Source organism: Pelophylax lessonae (genome assembly GCF_965119305.1).
Source record: "Pelophylax lessonae genome assembly, chromosome: 3".
Lineage (NCBI taxonomy): Eukaryota > Metazoa > Chordata > Amphibia > Anura > Ranidae > Pelophylax > Pelophylax lessonae.
In genome coordinates, this window is record NC_138770.1 from 200,823,146 (window position 1) to 200,842,654 (window position 19,509).

The window sequence follows — 19,509 nt, forward strand, 5'->3', positions numbered from 1 at the left end:
GCCATTTATGTAAATTATAGGGGGTAGGATATGTGCGGTGTATAATGAAAAGTTGTGTGAGTTTTTGAGCTGACCAGAGTGACACTGAGTACATTATTCAGTATACTGGACCACTCATCAGAAATTTGATCTACGTCTTCCGACCATCCGGCCCTACATTTAAAGGACATAGTTTTTAAGACCTGAAATATAGTGAAATATATGGAGGAGATTTGTCCCTTCCTGGATGTTTATGCCACCGGTTGTTTAAGTACCGTAGGACTAGTTGGTTCCCAATTAGATATTCTAGATTGAGCAGAAATGGCATGCCTGAGTTGTAAATATTGGATGAATAGATTTGGTAAGTCATATTCCTGAAAAAATTAAAAAACACCCTCAGAGAACAGCAGCCTGCAAAACTTTGCAGCCAAAAGAAGTATCCACAGATTCCAATATATTCACCTTATAAAACTTTGTGAGTGTGTGCACAGACGACCAGGTAGCCGCCTTGCAAAACTGCATCACGGACACCTGATGACGGAAGGCCCAAGAGGCACTACGCGCCTTAACAGGGAAAGGAGGAACCTGACCCTTAATGGAATAAGCCTGAATCACTGTCTGTCTGATCCTTCTGGAAATGGTCACAGCAGAAGCAGCCAACCCTTTGCGAGGTCTATCCATGAGGACAAATAGCGAGTCTGACTTCCTTAAAAGACTGTAGCTGCCAGGTACACTCTGATTGCCCGAAACACATCCAGGGAATGCATGGCAATTTCCTCAAGATGCTGAGGCCTGGGACAAAAACGAAGGCAACATGAGGTCTTCATTCAAATTAAAATCAGAGATGACCTTTGAAAGGAATGACGGACAATTTTTGAATCAATGGTTTAATGTTTAGCTTGACATAGACCTAATACCTAAATGTATCTACTACCTTGATCTGCGTTGCCATTTGGGGTAAGGGTAAAGCAAGAGGGTCCAACAGCAATAGCATGGACTTGTCCCAATTTATTCTGAAGCCTGAGAAGGATCTGAATCTTTGCCATATTAATGCCATAAGACTCGTCAGATATCGCCCAGGAAAAGGAGGGCATCAATCGGCAAATATAATGCCGATTTTTCCCCCATGTCTCCCTGTTTAAATCCACAGATGTTAGGGTTTCCTCTAATGGCAGCTGCTAAAGGCTCTATTGCCAAAGCGAATAATAGGAATAAGGGGCAACCCTGTCTCGTACCTCTATGTAATTCACAGGAAGGAGATAGTGAATTGTTAATCCCGATATGAGCTATCGGGGCCTTAAAGTGTAACCTAATCCAAGAAATAAAAGTCCGCCCTAAGTTACATTTATCCAGGACCTGCCATTCTATGCTATTGAATGCTTTGGCAGCATCAAGAATGGCTCGGTGTCCCTGATTCTCTGTAGGGATTTGCATATTTAAATATAACCTACGGAGGTTGTTTGCCGTGGACTGATTGGTCTTGGTGCATGATTTTGACTATAACCTTTGAGAGCCTCATAGCAGGACCTTAGAAAGCAACTTTAAGTTAGTAGTCAAAAGCGAGATAGGTCTATAGGACTCTGGTTGATGAGGATCCTTCCCAGACTTAAAAAAAAAAAAAACTGCTTCATACATGGACGATGGTAAAGAACCCTGTTCTTGCACATCTAGAATAGTTTGGAGTAGTTCTGGTAAAAGCACACCTCCAAATTTTTTATATAGTTCTATTGTGAGTCCATCAATTAGGAGCTTTAGAATTAGGGAATGTGGCCATAGCAATTTATAACTCCTCCCAGGTAATGGGTGCATTCAATTGTTTTTTGTCTAATCCCTTGAGCGTCAGGAGCTGGATGCCATCAAGAAATTCAGTCAGCTCATCTATAGCATAATACACTTTTGATCAATATAAATCCATATAAAAAAAAAAAAAAAAAAAAAAAAAAAAAGCGAAACCCCTGCATAATTGATGGAGTATCTGTGACAATCTGGGTTGGGGACACTGCCATTCTATGTATGACCGATGGCGGCTGCTGTGACTTCGCTATCATCAAAACAAATACCCGTTTTTTTCCCCCCTCTTCAAAAAATGTTTTAGAAGCAAAAAAAAAAAAACACCTATTGTCTGACGCCTGTTGGTGCTGTACAGTGCGGTAAAATTGTTGCGCATTTATCCATTTACTTTTGGTATCAGCATTAGGTGCCTGTAAAAATTCCCTTTCTGCCTTATACATTGCTGTACTAGCATCTAGCTCCCATTGTCTACTATTTGTTTTAATAGACAATATCTCTTGAATTCATTATCCTCTAATAAATGATTTTAAGGCATCCCTCATAATACCTGAGGTGGTCGAGTGTCTGTTGTCAGTTAACAAATTCCCAATTTGCAATCGTATAGCAGTTCTTCTTTAGGTCTTCAAAAGGATATTCGAATTCGGCAGTGGGGTTTTACTACAGTTCAGACCTCTAACTATATTTTATTTATTTAGCAATATTTCTGGGTGCTTTAGCTAATATTTGTACATTTTAACAGAACACAAATGTGAAAATGACTTAGTTACACTCACATAAGCATTGTCCTTAGTTTAAGGAAGTCATTGTGTTCTGGGTTTTCTACTTCCACCACGCCCCACGGATACAGGCGACCTCTGACCTTTTTACCTTTTGCCTCAATAAGCTGGTTAGAGCCAACAACAGAGAAGGGAATACTGGCCTACAAAAAAGAAAACAAAAGTACATGGTCATTACTAAGAGCTCTGAATCACAACTTACGGTTTACTACAACAGCATTTCAGGGGCCTAAAATATGCTTCAGCATTCCCACAAGTAGATCTACAACAACGCTCCTGATGGCTCCCACTTAAAAATGGATTTTTGTAAAATCTTACCGTAAAATCCTTTTCTCTTAAGCTCATTGACAGACGTAGTCCTCGTTGATTAATAACAACTCGGGTTATACTGCCCTCTACAGGAGTAGGACTAGACAGGAAAGAAAACGTTCTGGCCACACCTTAGGGGCAGTCCCAGAGGGTATATCCTCTCTCTCTCTGCTACAGCAAATCAGTTATGTCACAAAGCAGTGTTTAGAGAATTTAACCCAACCCAACTCCAAAACAGAGGGGCGGGTACTACGTCTGTCAATGAGCTTAAGAGAAAAGGATTTTACGGTAAGATTTTACAAAAATCCATTTTTCTCTGTCGCTCATTGACAGACGTAGTCCTCGTTGATTAACAACTCGGGACGTCCCAAAGCAGTACCACAAATGAGGGGTGGGAAAATGGAAATCAAAATCCAATCTAGAAGGCCCAACCGGTGCCAACTAGAAGTTTTAAAGGCTCATCAATCACACGATGAGACTCAACTGAAATTCCAACGGAAAAAAACCCTCGAGGAAGACCACCGGTCTCCTCAAATTGCGGCCTGCAAAACCTTGCGGCCAAATGAGGCATCCGCCGATGCCATCACATCAACTTTATAAAATTTCGTAAAGGTATGTACCGACGACCAGGTGGCCGCCTTGCACACCTGGACCACTGACGCCTGATGGCGGTAGGCCCAGGAAGTACTGAGCGCTCGAGTGGAGTGCGCCTTAACAGGGAACGGAGGATTCCGACCCTTAATAGAATAAGCCTGTACCACCGTCTGTCAGATCCATTTGGAGATAGTTGCGGCAGATGCAGGCAACCCCTTTCTGGGGCCATCCGTGATCACAAAAAGTGAATCCGTCTTACGGAACGTTTCCGTAGCCTTCAGGTATACCCTGATTGCCCGAACCACATCCAAGGAATGCAACGCATATTCCCGAGGATGATTGGGCTGAGGACACAAGGAAGGTAGCACAATATCTTCATTCAGATGAAATTCTGAAACCACCTTAGGAAGAAAGGATGGCTTCGGATGAAGAACTACCTTATCCCTATGAACCACTAGATATGGGGAATGGCATGATAATGCAGCCAGTTCTGACACCCTGCGTGCAGAAGTGATAGCCACCAAGAAGGCCACCTTCTGGGATAATGTAAGCAAGGGAATCTCCCTGATATTTTCAAAGGGAGGTTTCTGCAGAACCGACAAAACCAAATTAAGATCCCAGGGTGGTAAGGGCGCGCGGACTGGCAGAGCCAAGTGCCGCACCCCCTGGATGAAATTCCGCACCAAGGAAGGAGTAGCCAAAGGCTTCTGAAAGAAGATTGCTAATGCTGAAACCTGACCCTTGATGGTGCTCAAAGATAGTTTCTGCTCAACCCCCTTTTGCAGAAAAGCCAAGATTCGGGTCACCGAATAGGTACGTGGGGGAAATCCCAAAGATTCACACCACACAATATAAGTCTTCCATGTGCGATGATAGACTTTGCTGGAAGTCGCTTTCCTTGCTTTAATTAGAGTAGGAATAACTGAAGCTGACAGCCCTCTGTCCTTCAGTACCTGGGTCTCAATGGCCAGGCCATTAAAACCAGCGACTGTAAAGCACGATGGAAGATCGGTCCTTGAGACCGCAGATCCTCCCTGAGAGGAGGTCTCCAAGGAGCGTTTGCGACTAGTATGTCCAAGTCGGCCTGACCGGCTTGACGAGGCTAGCCTAGAATTTCCAGGATAACTGGAGTTCCCTCCATCTCTATCCTGCGGAGAAATCTCAGCAGCAATCTGAGAGGAGGCAAGACATAGTAGCTGACACTGCCTTTACAGGCCGTTCAGCGCGCCTGCTGCGTCCGCTAGAGGATCGCGGGCGCGTGTTGCCCACCTCCGCGTCTTCCTGTTGAGCCGATATGCCAACAGATCCCCCTCCGGGATGCTCTGATGAAGACACAGATGGTGAAATCCTTGGTGATCGACCTAAGTCATCACCCAGATATTGTCTGACTGGATCCGAACCAGGCTGCCCTAGAGCTGCTTGGTCCAGGTAATCCGACAAAGTCTGATCGCTCTCTGTTCCCACACATTTATCAGAAACTTGATTCCTATCAGGAGTGGTGATTTCTCCTGGTTGAGCATAAGAGACCGAAGTCACCCGACTAGAGGCTCCTTGGTCCGCTTGATCAACCGGATCCGATTCCTGGAGGGAACTGAGAATGATCCTTGGAAAAGGTAAGGAAAATGATCTGTTCAGGGAACGGGAACTATCGCTCCCTGTAGCACCTAAATGTTGGAAGGGAAGAATCGCACCGGTAGCAGTGATCGACACTCGATCTTGTATCCTGATCATATGATCTCCTGAACCCCTTAGTCAGGGATTCAGGAAAGTCCTAGATCTGAACACCGGTGAAGACGTCCCCCCACCCCTAAGCCGGGTGGGGGCGCACCTTCAAGCTGTGTTAGCCTTGACTTCAGGTTTGGCTGAGTCGGCCTTTTGTTTGCCCGACCAGCACCTCTTGAACCCTCCTAGAGGGGCTTTGCCTTTCCCGCTCGCCCCAGCGGAGCGAACGAACCCTTTATGAGCGGCAACGAAAGGTCCACGCTTGTTACGAGGTCCTTTAGCTTTAGCAGCCTGCGGCAAAAAAGTGCTCTTGCCCCCAGTGACATCCTTAATGATCTCATCTAGGGTGGCCCCAAATAGGCGATTCCCCTGAAAAGGGAGATTCGCCAAGGTTTTTTTGGAACCTAGATCCGCCGACCAGCACTTTAACCACAGCACACGTCTGAGGACTACCGCTGACATCGATGCATGCCCTAACAAGGGGGTGGCATCCAGGGCTGCGTCACAGACGAACTGCAGTCCTTGTATGATTTGCTCCATCAAATCAGACGCTGCCTGGGGGATACCTTCCCCCTTTAGGTCATGGCGTAACAATCTTGCCCATTCCGTTAATGTTTGTGAAACTAAACCAATGACAATCACTGGTCTAAAGGCTGACCCTATCAGGGGAAAAAATGGTGCGGGACTCCGCTTCCATTTTCCGATCCACCGTATCCTTAAAGGACGGAGCGTCCTCCAACGGGATAACCGTGGCTTTATTCAGTCTGGAAATAGGTGGATCCACCACTGGTGGTACCGTCCATTTCTTAATGAGGGATTCCTCAAACGGATAGCTTCTAGCAATGCGCTTGGAAACAGTAAGGGTACGTTTAGGATGATCCCATTCCTCTGATTTTATTACCAAAACATTTGGGTAAGGGAAAAACCTTCGCTGTCTTGGTAGGCTTACTAGTACCAAAGGGAATTTCTATCTCGGTTATCTCTGCCGGTAAAACCTCAAGTCTTAAGGTTTCCCGGACCGCCACAACTAGTGCGTCCACCAATGCTGCTTCTTGTGCTATGGCGGAGGCAGGAACGTCCTCCTCACTGTCTGAGGGAACTTTACCTGAGACAACAGCCCCTGCAGAGGGACCTGCAGCTGCAATGACCATCTCAGAATCTGAATCTGAAGTATCAGATGAAATAGGGGTAGGCAGGGGTCGCTTTCTCCCCCGTCCCTGACAGGCCATCTCCACCCAGGATACCAAAGACTCCAAAACTGCTGTAAATGCATCAATATTCTGTGAACTGGAGGGTCCTGCGGCCACCTCGAGGGGATCAGGTGGGGGCACCTGTGTGGCAGCGTCCATGATTATTCCAGCACTTGCCGGGAAGAAAAAAAAAATTTTTTTTTTCTTTAGACCCCCAGCGCCACAGTGCCCCTTAGGGTTACCTGCTTTAGGACCCCTACAGAGAGAGAGAGAGAGAGAGAGAGAGAGACCCCAAGGCTCACCACTTGATGCTCAGAAGTTTCAATACAACCTGTTCCAGCACTGTCTATTACAGACAGGAAGTCTTTGGCTTGCTTTCCCGGGTAAAAGGAGGCGGCTCCGCCCCTTTACACGCCTTCCGGCGCCTCCCCATAGCTCCTCGAGGTGTTTGGTCACCTCAAACATGGCCGCCCCCATGCTGGAGACACGAGGCTACGCCAATATGGCGGCCTCGTGTGATCTACCAAACAATGGCGGCGGCCTGTGTGGGATAGCGGCGGCTAGCAGCGCCTGTGGGAAGTATGTATTCGGCCTGGCGGCCTGCGGGAGCTTGGCCCCACAAACTTCACCCTGAATGATGAAAAAAACCTGGCTGGTGGTATAGGACCCTGGTGGGCCGCATGCGGTCCCTGGGCTGCTGGAGGAATGGCGATCTGGACTGCAGTAACTCAGGCTGTGTACACACTCTGACAGGTGGGATACCTTTTACTTCAATAGTAATGCCCTTTTGTACTGCCACTGACTTCAGTCACCTTTACAGTCTTACAAAGACTCTAGATTGTCAGCTCCCAAACCAAGCCTCCTGGTTTCTATTCACAAACAATCACACTCAAATAGGGGGATCTGTGACATGTAATAGGATAGAGGGGAGACCCACCTACCATCCCAGAGAGGGCCCGCGTCCACCGACAAACCCGACAGGGGGAGAGGGGGAACATTCTACTCACCATACCGGAACCAGGCGGGCGCCAACTCCTGACAGAACCCCTCTCCACCGGGGTGGGGGGGGCGGTCGACCAATACGGACGCCGTGACTCTGTTGGTCATTGGCATTCAGGCGAGACGTTTAACTCGCAGGGTCAGTGCCCGTCCAGTGGGACTATGTCGCGGCCGACCCAGCGCGGAGCTATGGCCTGCACGCGCTCGTAGGCTGAACTGGGGTGACCACTGGATCTCAACATCCAGCCCGTCGCCCAGTTCCAGCTTTCTTGCTTGAAGATCTCACAGGAACACTGGAGAAAAAAGCTGTCTAAAAAAATCTTTCTAAGAAAAAAATCCTGCCAGGACCGAAGATCCCAGCAAGGAATCTAGGTCCTTACTCCTAACTAGACAGAAAAAAACTGATTTGCTGTAGCAGAGAGAGAGAGGATATACCCTCTGGGACTGCCCCTAAGGTGTGGCCAGAACGTTTTCTTTCCTGTCTAGTCCTACTCCTGTAGAGGGCAGTATAACCCGAGTTGTTATTAATCAACGAGGACTACGTCTGTCAATGAGCGACAGAGAAAATCTGTTTTATGTTGGCTGGCTGTGGGGAAAGTCTTCAGTGTATGTAAGCTGCTTTTCAACTATCACAGAAGAATCATTTTACTTGTGACAGTTACCAGCAACAATCGTAATTTCAATCATGGAGCATAAACCTGATGGATTTAGCAACAGTTTGAATTCTTTTAAATTTACTGATGGACTAGTGGGCATGGTTTAGGAAAAAAAAAAACTGTCCAATAGTTCATGTGGCAGAGCCAGCAGGTACAGGTGAAAGATTCCATGCAGAACTTTTCCTATAACTTCATAAAAAAATAATATTCTTTAGCAAGGAACATACATTCCACAAAAATAATGCTACTAACATTACTGTGTGCTGTAAATTCTTCTTGCTGGAGGCTGCCATTTTGCTGAAGCCCAGAGCCACTGATCAGCATTAAATCTTTAGGCTGTTGGCAGATTGGCTTTTAGATTTTCAGCACAGTGCAGAAAAATAGAGAGCAACTGAGTATGCGCAGAGCAGGGTGAGCCAGTGTATTACTGGACTTTAAACAGTATAGGCACTTTTTGTTACATAGTTAGTGAGGTTGAAAAAAAGTCCATCCAGTTCAACCTATGATGTGTGTGTGTTTGATATTAACCATACATTGTATACCCCTTTATGTTGTGGTCTTTAAGGTGCCCCTCTAATAGTTTTTTGAAACTATCGATGCTCCCTGCTGATACCACTGCTTGTGGAAGAGAATTCCACATCCCCACTGCTCCGACAGTAAAGAACTCCTTACGTATTTTAAGGTTAAACCGTTTTTCCTCCAGTTTTAGTGAGTGGCCACGTGTCTTATTGTATTCCCTTTCTCTGAAAAGTTTGTTCCTTATGCTACGGTCGCCAGTACAGTATTTGTACATTGATATCATATCCCCTCTCAAGCGTCTCTTCTCCAGAGAGAATTCGTTCAGTGCTTGTAGCCTTTCCTCATAGCTGATGTCCTCCATTCCCCTAATAATTTTTGTTGCCCTTCTCTGGACTCTCTCCAGTTCCAGCACATCCTTTCTGAGGACCGATGCCAATGTTGTCAAGGTTTTACTATACCTGCAAAAGCGGCCAGTCTGAAGAGATCTCGCAGGATTTAATTTTCTGACTAAAATTCCACTTTTAAATTACTAGTTTAAATTCTGCATTACCTCATTACAAGGGCTACTTTAAAAATGCAATGCATGCGACAGTGATATATTATCAGCTAAAGTTTGAGAAACAGCATGCTAATGGAGTATGAAATAGAAGTCTAAACCAATAAAAACTTTAAAAGAAAAAAGGGAGACAATCATAAGCTTATTTACTACATTTTTACATGTGCAATGTGTCAAACTTAAACCAAAACTTGAGTCAAAACTTTCTTTTTAATATTGTACAGAGAGTAAGGGCTAGAACCTCTAGTTTTTATTGGATTTTGTGTTTCCCATTCAGGTGACTCAATACCTATGTAGCAGGAAACAATGTGATCCCTCTGTTATGGGGACAGGAAAACAACAATAGTACATTTATCTTACAGAGCAGGGAAAACAAAGAAACTGTAATTTTTTTTTTTTTTTTTTTTAAAGCTTCCTGTTTTAGTGACACCAGCATGCTCATTTATTGTTCTGCTGTCACCAGGACAGAAGGCCAGGGTAAATGAGGAGGCGGGCTGCAATGAAATTTTGACAGAAGCTCTGACTATTACTTACTCATTTATCAAAACGAAAAAAAAAAAAAGGGGTTGGGTTTTAAGTATTCGCTGACCTAAGCCTTTTATTACTCGACTAGTAGTGACCATCTATGAATACAGTAGCCAAGCAAGTTGCTATACACCTTTAAAAGCCTTGTCTGCTCCTTGAAGTCTTCATCTTCGTCAGACTCTGCATCTGGAAGGTGATAAATCTTAATTCCTCGTTCCTCAATCTCATCCAGAATCTAAAAATACAGGAGGGGTATGGTACCATTGCTGGTTACACAGAATGCAACATAACATCACTAGCATTCAACAGGAACTGTCAAGTAAACAAATTGCTACTCCCAAATGTGTGCTTATGGAGATAAGGAAGTAAAGGGGGTGGAGACATGAATTCAGGTATACAAATAGCAGCTAATGTGTTCAAGGTCTTTTGGGCTTGAAAAAAACAGTAATAAAGCATCACAAAGTTAATAGTGTTGCGCTGCCAATTGAAATGTGCAATATGCTGTGTGTATCTTACAAAGTCTATAAAGCAAAATAAAGAAGGTAAAAAATGGTGTAAATCCGCAAACTCATAAATCAAGTGACTCAAGCTGAAATGGATGGCGCATAAATATCCGCATATAAATAATGTGCAAAACCACAAATAAAGCAGATCTACAAACAATTTGTTGTGCCAGTACATATAGCCATTTCCAAATCCCGTGGTACATATAAAGGAAATAAAATTGGCTATTCCAACTAGAAATATGGGTAGTCCTTTTTTATATATTAATGGTGTAGCCCTTCACCATTTAGCTGTGAATGTCCATATACATGTGTATTCTCCCCCTTTTCCAGGTGTCACCTCTGTGCTCACTAGCCTCTCACCTTAATACCGCCTTGGATCAGCATGTAGTAATATCTCACAGACGGTGATGCTATAATATCCACTCTCCTCTACGGGTCCTCCGTTTTCTCCCTGACCACTGCTCTCTATGGTGATTGTATAGACTATAATGCTCTGCTCCTGGGGGTCCTCTCTCCATGTCATCCGTAGTAAAGTATATATGGAGGACACTCTCATGGTGTGATATTTTAGGCAGTTTATTAAAATCAGACCGCCATTACTCATATTTAAAAATACGAAAATGCACGAAAATTCACTAGCGCGGAGCTTGAATCCGTGCTGGCGCAACTTCCGGTATACCTCCGCTAACGCCCTACGCGTTACGTCACACCCACATGACTTCGTCAGGGGATGCTAGCACTCTAAGCCAGCCCTCAAATTTTCCACTCGCCTGCTCGCATTTTGCGAGTGGAAAATTATGTATGGCGAGCTCCTGTCAGGGGAAGAGAGGAGAGGAAAGCCGGCCGAAGGATTGGATAATGTCGGAGCGGCGGATTATCCCGCTATAACCGCTTTAATTGTAATTGCGGGGCGCTCGCCGACATACACAGTCCCGCCTCCTAGCCCGGCTTCTTTGATAGACAGAACACCTGGCCAACCAGGATGTGTGACGTCTATCAAAGAAGCCGGGCTAGGAGGCGGGACTGTGTGTATGAGCGAGCGCCCGGCAATTACAAGCTGTTACAGCGGGAGGATCCGCCGCTCCGACATTATCCGACCAGCAGTACTGATGGAGGGGGTCAAGCCGATCATCTCAAGGCCAGAGCCGGTACAAGGGAGGGTGGGAGGGAGGACGGCTGCCCTGGGCGTCTGTGTCATGGGAGGTGGAGGGGGCGCTGCAAGGAGTGTTTCTGTGACTATACTGTAAGTTGAGAGGAGAGAGCGGGATGTGCTCTCTTCTCGCCGGGCTTCACACTCCTTTCAATAGCGGCAGTCATACAGAGTTTGTTATCCCCTCTCCTCCGAGTCAAAGCAAGCAATGTGGAAAGGGGGCGGGTAACAAACTCTGTATAGTTCCATCTGATATCCAGTGTCATTCCTGAGCCGCAATCTTCTTCCCCTTCTGCTCCTGCAGCCGCATCTCTCCCACCAGCTGTCCGTGCAAAGCTATAGGAATCGGCTTCTCTGAGGCTCCTTCTCCGCCCCTCCTCCGCTCTGACATAAGAAGAGGAGAAGGAGCCTCAGAAGAGGAGAATGACAGATCGATGTGCCGCGCTGTATCTGAGGTCTGCATGCTGGAGGAAAGAGAAAACTGCACTGGGGGCACAAATCTTATCCTGTCACCTCCCAAATTCCCATCTCAGCACAACCCCCCCCCCCTCCTAGCACAACCCCCCCATCTCAGCACAATCCCCCCCCTCCTAGCACAACCCCCCCCATCTGAGCACAATCCCCCCTCCTAGCACAACCCCCCCCCCCATCTCAGCACAATCCCCCCCCCTCCTAGCACAACCCCCCCATCTCAGCACAGTTTCCCCCCCCCCTCCCTCCCATATTGATCCCACCTAGAAGTAATCATTTTCTCCCCACCCCTCCTGCTACAAATTCTCTTATCCCCCCCAGGACAATCCCCCAAAGAGTATTTGTACTAGGAGGGGTGGGGAGAAGATGGTTACTTCTAGGTGGGATCGATATGGGGGGGGGGGGAGGGGGGTTGTGCTGGGATGGGGAATTTGAGAGGTGACAATATAAGATTTCTTCTAGCAGGGGAATTGGGGGGGGGGGGTGCTAGGAGGAGTGATTTGTGCTGGGGGGGGGGTGAGGATTTGGGGATCGTCCTTGAAGAGATTATTAGAATGGGGTGGGGGGGGGGATGGATTTGTGCCAGAACAGGAAGTCTTGGGGCTGTTAAAAAGGGATATTTGGGGGGGGGGGGGGGGGTTGTGCCAGTAGGAATAATGGGGGGTTTTTGTGCTAGGGGGGGGGGGGGGAATTTGACGGGTAGGATTTGTTCTAGGAGGTGAAATTTGGGGGGTACTAGGAGGGTGATTTGGGGGGTTCCAGACCCTTGATGGGCACTGATTAGGCTGCACTGATGGGCACTGAAAATGTTGTTATTAATATTTATTTTTGTAACTTCTGCATTAATGCAAAAACATTTAACAGTGTCATTTTATGAGATAATTTATGAGGGCGTGTTTAGGGGCGGGGCAGGGTAGGAGTTGGGTGGGGCAACTGGTGGCGAGTAACCCTTAAGGCCTGGCTAGTAGCTCAGGACTTTAAATTTTGAGCCCTGCTCTAATCTATGGAGTGCTAGCAGCAGCTGGATTATTATTTATCTACATACACAGTGATAGCGCGAGGGTAATTCACTATACAGTATTAAAGCATCACCATTTTTACTGATTAAACTAAAATAAAATTTAAAACATGATATAAGAATAACCACAATAGTAGTATTGTTGTTAACATTATAAATACACATGGCCCATTTGATTAATAAAACTATAATTTGTAGTACTTATAAACTGACACTAGATGGCACAACATAAAAAGGAAATAATTTATGTAAGTAATGAAACAGTGGCAACATGAAATTCATGGCAGATTAAATACTTACATTTAATCCAGACATGTATTGATTTAAATGTACTTGCATGAATTTTAAAATAGAACCTCAGGGAGTCTTTGTGCTAGCATCCTGCAATGGCCACTAAAGGATCATTTAAACAGAGAATGGGAAAGCCTGTTAATGGAGAACATATTGTACTCTGACCCATCCTCTATGGTCCCCTGCGACACTACCAGTGACGTTGGACACAGTTAACCCCAACACCCCCTTTGACACATGGCTGCCTGACACCATAGCTGGCAGGAAAACAGCTGCTCTGATAGCCAGTGCCTGTCTCTGGCTTTCAACGCTTACCCGAAAAATGTAGAGGGAGATAAGGCTGCAAAAGCAGCCATTTCCTTGCTAGTTGCAGTGTCGGACAGGCATGCACCAAGTGGGGGCACTCTGTTCGACATTGCAACTAGTGTTACAGGACATCTTAGAAGACAGAAAAAAAAAAAAAGGGCTAATTCTTCTTTAAGCCGAAATCAGGCTGTGCTGCATTGCATAGCAGAGCAGTATGGATCTAACAAAGGCAACCTACTGATAAAGAAAAAAAGAGACATTTAACTGACCTAATTAAGGGGTGTAGGCCCCTTCCTAGGACTAGAAAGCCTAAATCAATACACATCATTGACTTAATATGGACGGGTCTATTTTTGGTAGATGACGTCCCCCGGGAGACCCCGCTCCTTTGTTTTCTTTAACAGCAGGGAACAGGAGATGTCATTTAGTGCCAGTAAAGTGACAGATCAGATGTGATGGCGGTTATCGTTGATCATAACTGACACACACTGCTAGACAACGGGACTGACAGTGAAGCTACATCACAGGGACGTTTTTTTTTTTCCATCAACACTGGTCAAATACTGTGTGTATGTTTATTTACTTTACTTGTTTTTTTGTGACACCCCTCCTTATTTACTTACTTTGGGAAATGCGGAATTGAGAGTTCCTCTTTTTGTTAAAAGGGGGCTTCCAGATTCTGATAAGCCTTCTGCACACAGACCCCCATAACTACTGGGCCAGAGTAATGGGAAAGAGGAAATTCCCAGGGTTAAGGGCAGGTGACTTGGTAAGAGGGGGAAGGCCGCACACTCATCCCCCACTTTCCTGGCCAGTCAGGCTGCATGCTCGTTTAAGGGTCTGGTATGGAATATAGGCCCCACCAAGCCATCTTTTTGTAGGGTACTTCTTAAAACTCATACCAGACCTGAATGGCCCGGTATTATATTTTGGGGGGGGGGGGGTGCAGGTCAGGGACCACTGGTTGTTGGACGCTAATGGGTGTTGGCTTCCTAACACCAGGAACCCTGAGCAGGAAGGGCTCACATTTAGCAGTGGTGTTATTAAGATTGCTAAATGTTTCACTTCCTGCTGCAGCCACAGATTGGCATGGACGAACATAGTGATCCACACAGTAATATTCCCATTGAGTCGAAAAATTCAATCCTGGTTCTATAATATGGAGATTACGTGGGCACATTCATAATTGTTAGGCACAGATTTATGCACAATGTCACTATTTTATGTTTTTTGGACACTGGATGTGGTGTTTTGCATGCATGGGGCGTGTGTTATATTTATCTTTGAGTTTAATGATGACAGCTTGGGGGCTTAGAATAATTAGGAATCAAAAAAGTGTTCTGTCACGCATACGTCCCATCTGCAATCGAAGCAGACAGACTTTTAGATTTCATATAGAACACAAGTGCCATCACCACACTGGTATACCACCATTTCCTCCAGTCCCATAGCAGTAGGTCAGTACCTATGTATTGAACTGGGGCTGGTACAATAATCTGCATGAGCCTATGTATTGCCCCCACATTGCACTGATTGTGGGTGCAACACTCTGCAGGCTCCATTTTTTTATTTTTTTTTAAGTTGGTACATTTTTTTTTTTTTTTGCAAACGTTGGACTATGCCTTTAAAGGATAAGTGCACCTTTTGGAACATGTTACATATTCCACCCATATTTAGGGTAGAATACGTAACATGTTCCAGGAACAGGAACCCCCCCCCCCCCACCCCCACCAGTGACTGCAAGTGGTGATCTTCTCTGGGGCTCTGCGCACATGGCCACGTCATTCATTTACAGTAAATTAACCTACAAGTATCGTCAGCTTTTGCGGCTGACAGCTTGTAGTTCTGAATGGACTGGGAGGTCACAGATAAGCGGCCTCGTAGTTCATTCTTAAGCCCTGCAGCTTTTAAACAGCCTGCTTGTTTGCAGGTAAGGACTGAAAGCAGCACGGCTTGTATGCAGGAGTCTAGCATTGCACTCCTGATCCACTGATCCCTGGTGCAATGCTTCCAGGCTCTATAGGGGGAAAAAAAAAAAATAATAAAATGCTAATTTTTTCCCCCCTGCAAAAGTATTTTTATTTAATTTTTTTTTCCCCAAAAGGTGAACTTATCCTTTAAGATGGTAGAGGGATTTTGTATGCAGAGCTGACAGTGTCCAAGTATGGATGCTATCGCATGCACATTTGTGACTGTCCCTGAGAATTGTTTCACAGAACGAAAACCTCATTTTAATTCCAACAAATGGTGTAAATTTGCAGTACTTACCCTTCTCTTCAGCCTCTCTCGTTCCTTTAGAGTCAATGTATCTGCTTTGGCAATCACAGGAACAATGTTCACTCTGTTGTGCAAAGCCTTCATAAACTCCACATCTAGGGGCTTCAAGCTGAGGATAGATGCAACTATATTATAATACGTATAGGAGAATTTGCAGTTTAAACACAATCAATTCTATGCGTGACTGTTTACATCATTATGTATACACATATTGACATATGGATTTGTGTTTACAGGCTTTGTTAATTGAACTGCAACGTCAACAGCTACTCATTAGTATAAAGGTGACCTGATGATAGTCATGAATGAATATGACCTTTACATACCCGTGGCCAAAGGGGGAGATGAAGTAAAAGCAGCAGTGGACGCGGTTATCCACAATATGCCTCCGATTTAAACCGCTTTCATCATGAAGATATCGCTCAAACTGGTCATCAACATAACAGATAATGGGCCTGAAACTGAAGAATGCAAAAAAGATTCAACGTTACATTGAGAAAATACTTTGTTTATATACATGATATCTGCTGTCTGAGGCCACTTATTGTATCCTTATTTTTCTCATGGAAGGCACAATACTCTTTTCAGCATAGGAGTCAGCACAAACTGTACAAGGCACCAGTGATAACTCGACAGCTTTGTTCCCAGAGAACACTGGTTCAGGGCTGTCATGTGCTGTCCAATGTATCAAAAAAGCCTGATCTCAAAACAGGTTTTTATTGTTGTGTCCCAATTAGTTGAGATTAACTCTCATATACTAGTCACCAGAATAGCAAAGTTAACGTTGAACTCCAGGAAACCTAAAAGTAAGCCTGCACTACAAGGCTTAACCACAGGATTCTGTCTAGAAGACTTTTGTTGGTTTTCTGTTGGGCGGGTTCTTATGCCGAAAGTACTTTTACTTACCTGATCCTCCGCTCCTGCAGACTCCTCCGTGCTGCTGAACCAGTCCCTGCAGCCTCTTCTCGCCTATACTTCCGGGGTCTAAGGTCCTGGGCCCTGCATTGGTCATGAGGATGCTAAGGAATAATCCTCCACTAGATCTTAAAGGAGTGCTGTCTGCTGCATTAAAGCGGAGTTCCAGCCATTTCACTCACCTGTCCAACGGTCCAGCGATGCGGCCGAACGAAGCCTCGATCCTCTCCCTCGGCATCACTGCTGTGGGCACCCGGCTGTGACAGTTTGCGGCTTCACAGCCGGGTACCCACTGCGCATGCGCGAGTCGCGCTGCGCGTCTTGATTGGCCGGCAATCTTCTGGGACCTCTGACGTGTCCCAGAAGATTGCAGGGAGGGAGGGGGAGAGGAGAACTTCTGTTAAGGGCGCCGCGGCGCTCCGAGCGGAAGTGGGAGCGGGTACCTGTCAAAACTAGGTACTCGCTCCCCCCCCAAAAAAATGACATGCCAAATGTGGCATGTCAGGGGGTTAGAATACATAAAGCGGAAGTTCCATTTTTGGGTGGAACTCCGATTTAAGCAGACCTTTAAAAGATGAATTACAGGTATGAATAATTTTACACTATACCTTGGAACAATGTAACTATGCATATACCATGCTGAGCCGATCCCCTTGGAATATGGAAATCACTGTATTAGGCACCTCTACTACAGCGATCTCCATTTTGGGTCCTATGCAGAGCGGCTGTCCCGCTCCTTCCTGAACACAGGAGAATGCTTGCTTGGCACAAGCACCATTCAGAGAATACTTTGCATTTTCTCGAAAAAATACAAAATGTTCTCTGGACAAAGTAGAGATCCTAACGTCACCTTCCCCAATGCAGAGAACGCACAGCATTCTATGAAAGGTGCCCATGCTGATCAGGCAACCTCTTGTGTTCAGTAAGCAGCAGGAAAGCCACTAGGCAGGGGACCCAGAAGCTATAGAAGAACCCACGTCAGTGATTTCCTGCTTCCAGAGGGATCAGCTAGGTATGACATATGCATAAATCACATTGGTCCAAGCTGGTCCATGTAAATCTGTATAAATTATCCATAAATGAAGTTGATCTTTAAGTGTATTACCACCAAACTAGGATAAGAACTACTTTGTAAATGGGAACATGTAACAATTATATAGCATAAATTTAAAAATATATACATTTTTAAAAATGGTTTCCTATAGTTTTATTTGCCCTAAACTGGTGTTTTACATTATGTAATATTAACAACAACCCCCCCCCCCTTAACCTCCTTTTTGCAGCGTCGTTTGGGTCATTGGCTGGCGGCTCTGCTATAAGTTAGGGGGCGCAAACTTTTGGCTTGCTCCTAGATTCAAAGCAATTTTGTCAAGCCCTGTATTAAACCACTTGCCTACTGGGCACTTTCACCTCCTTCCTGCACAGGCCAATTTTCAGCTTTCAGTGCTGTTGTACTTGGAATGGCAATTCTTTTTGATAAACAAAAACGAAAAAAGACTGAAAATGTAAAAAAAAAAAAAAAAAAAAAGTTTCCTAGTTTGTTATAAAAGGTTTATTTTTCTGATTATTAGTGTAAAATGTGCCCTGTCACAGGATAGCCAGTTCTCGGCTTTCCTTTCCTCACACTGACAGCGCTGAGAAAAAAAAGGAAATACAGATAACTGGTCTTTGTTTAGATGTGATGAGCTGTGATTAGACACAGTTGATCACATGGTAAAGGACCGCTGTAATTGGCCCTTTACCTCAATCTGTGATCAGCTGTGTTCAACAGACACGGCAATCGCAGAGCATGCCCCGATGGGCGCGCAGGGGTGGAGTTCTGGGGGGACATCAACAGATGCCCTCCCAGAACTGGACGAAAGCACTGCAGCTGTCTTTCGGCTATAGCCCAGTCGGAAAGTGGTTATGAAGGGGGTTGGAGGGTTAATGTTTACCATAACACACCCTGTCTGTACCGTGCTATTAAATTTCATTATTAGTTCCACACTAGATTTCAACGCTCTCTGTGCCAACAAAAGACTAAAACGTTCTTAACGCTTGGATTTTTGTATGCTAATATGGGAAAAGTGGTAGCTTGCACTATGCTCAAAAGGCCTGCCCAACAAAACACAAAAAATAAATTAATAATTTTATTATTTTTAGGTATGCTATGTGAACGGGAACACATTAACATAGTTTGGGGGGGTCCCAAATTTGATAGCAAGTGGAACTACACTTTAAAAACTGAATTAATGTGCATGTATATACACTGCTCAAAAAAAATAAAGGAACACTTTGAAAACACATCAGATCTCAATGGGGAAAAATATCATGCCGATCTCAATGAGGAAAAATATCATGCTGGATATCTATACGGAAAAGAACTGGGTAATGTGTTAGGAATGAAAAGATGCCACATAGTTTGATGGAAATTAAGATTATCAACATAGAGGGGGCTGAATTCAAAGACACCCCAAAAATCAAAGTGAAAAAATGATGCAGCAGGCTAGTCCATTTTGCTGAAATTTCATTGCAGCAACTTAAAATGGTAGTTTGTATGGACCCCACATGCTTGTATGCATGCCTGACATCGAGGCATGCTCCTTATGAGACGACGGATGGTGTACTGGGGTATTTCCTACCAAATCTGGGCCAAGACCTCACTTCCTGAATAGACTGAGGTGCAACCTGGCGGCGTCGGATGGACCTAAACAATGTCCCAGAGATGTTCTATTGGATTCAGATCAGGCGAGCCTGGGGGGTCATTCATTGGTATCAATTCCTTTATCCTGCAGGAACTGGCTGCATACTTTTGCCACATGAGAACAGGCATAGTCATGCACCAGGAGGAACCCAGGACCCACTGCACCAGCGTAGGGTCTAACAATAGGTCCAAGGATTTCTGTGCGTCCCTCCATGGATATGCCTCCCCAGACCATCACTGACTCACCACCAAAACGGTCATGCTGAACGATGTTAC

General features: G+C 45.2%; 1 protein-coding gene across 1 annotated transcript in view; it reads right to left on the reverse strand.

Annotated features, from left to right (window-relative positions):
- SEPTIN2 (septin 2) overlaps positions 1–19,509 on the reverse strand; it is a 60,118-nt gene that overhangs the window by 20,590 nt on the left and 20,019 nt on the right. The window contains exons 3-6 of the mRNA XM_082252040.1: positions 15,962–16,096; positions 15,627–15,744; positions 9,750–9,851; positions 2,544–2,689 (exon numbers count right to left, since the gene is read on the reverse strand). Coding sequence (XP_082108166.1) covers positions 2,544–2,689; positions 9,750–9,851; positions 15,627–15,744; positions 15,962–16,096 — 501 coding nt within the window. The remainder of the gene's footprint in view (positions 1–2,543; positions 2,690–9,749; positions 9,852–15,626; positions 15,745–15,961; positions 16,097–19,509) is intronic.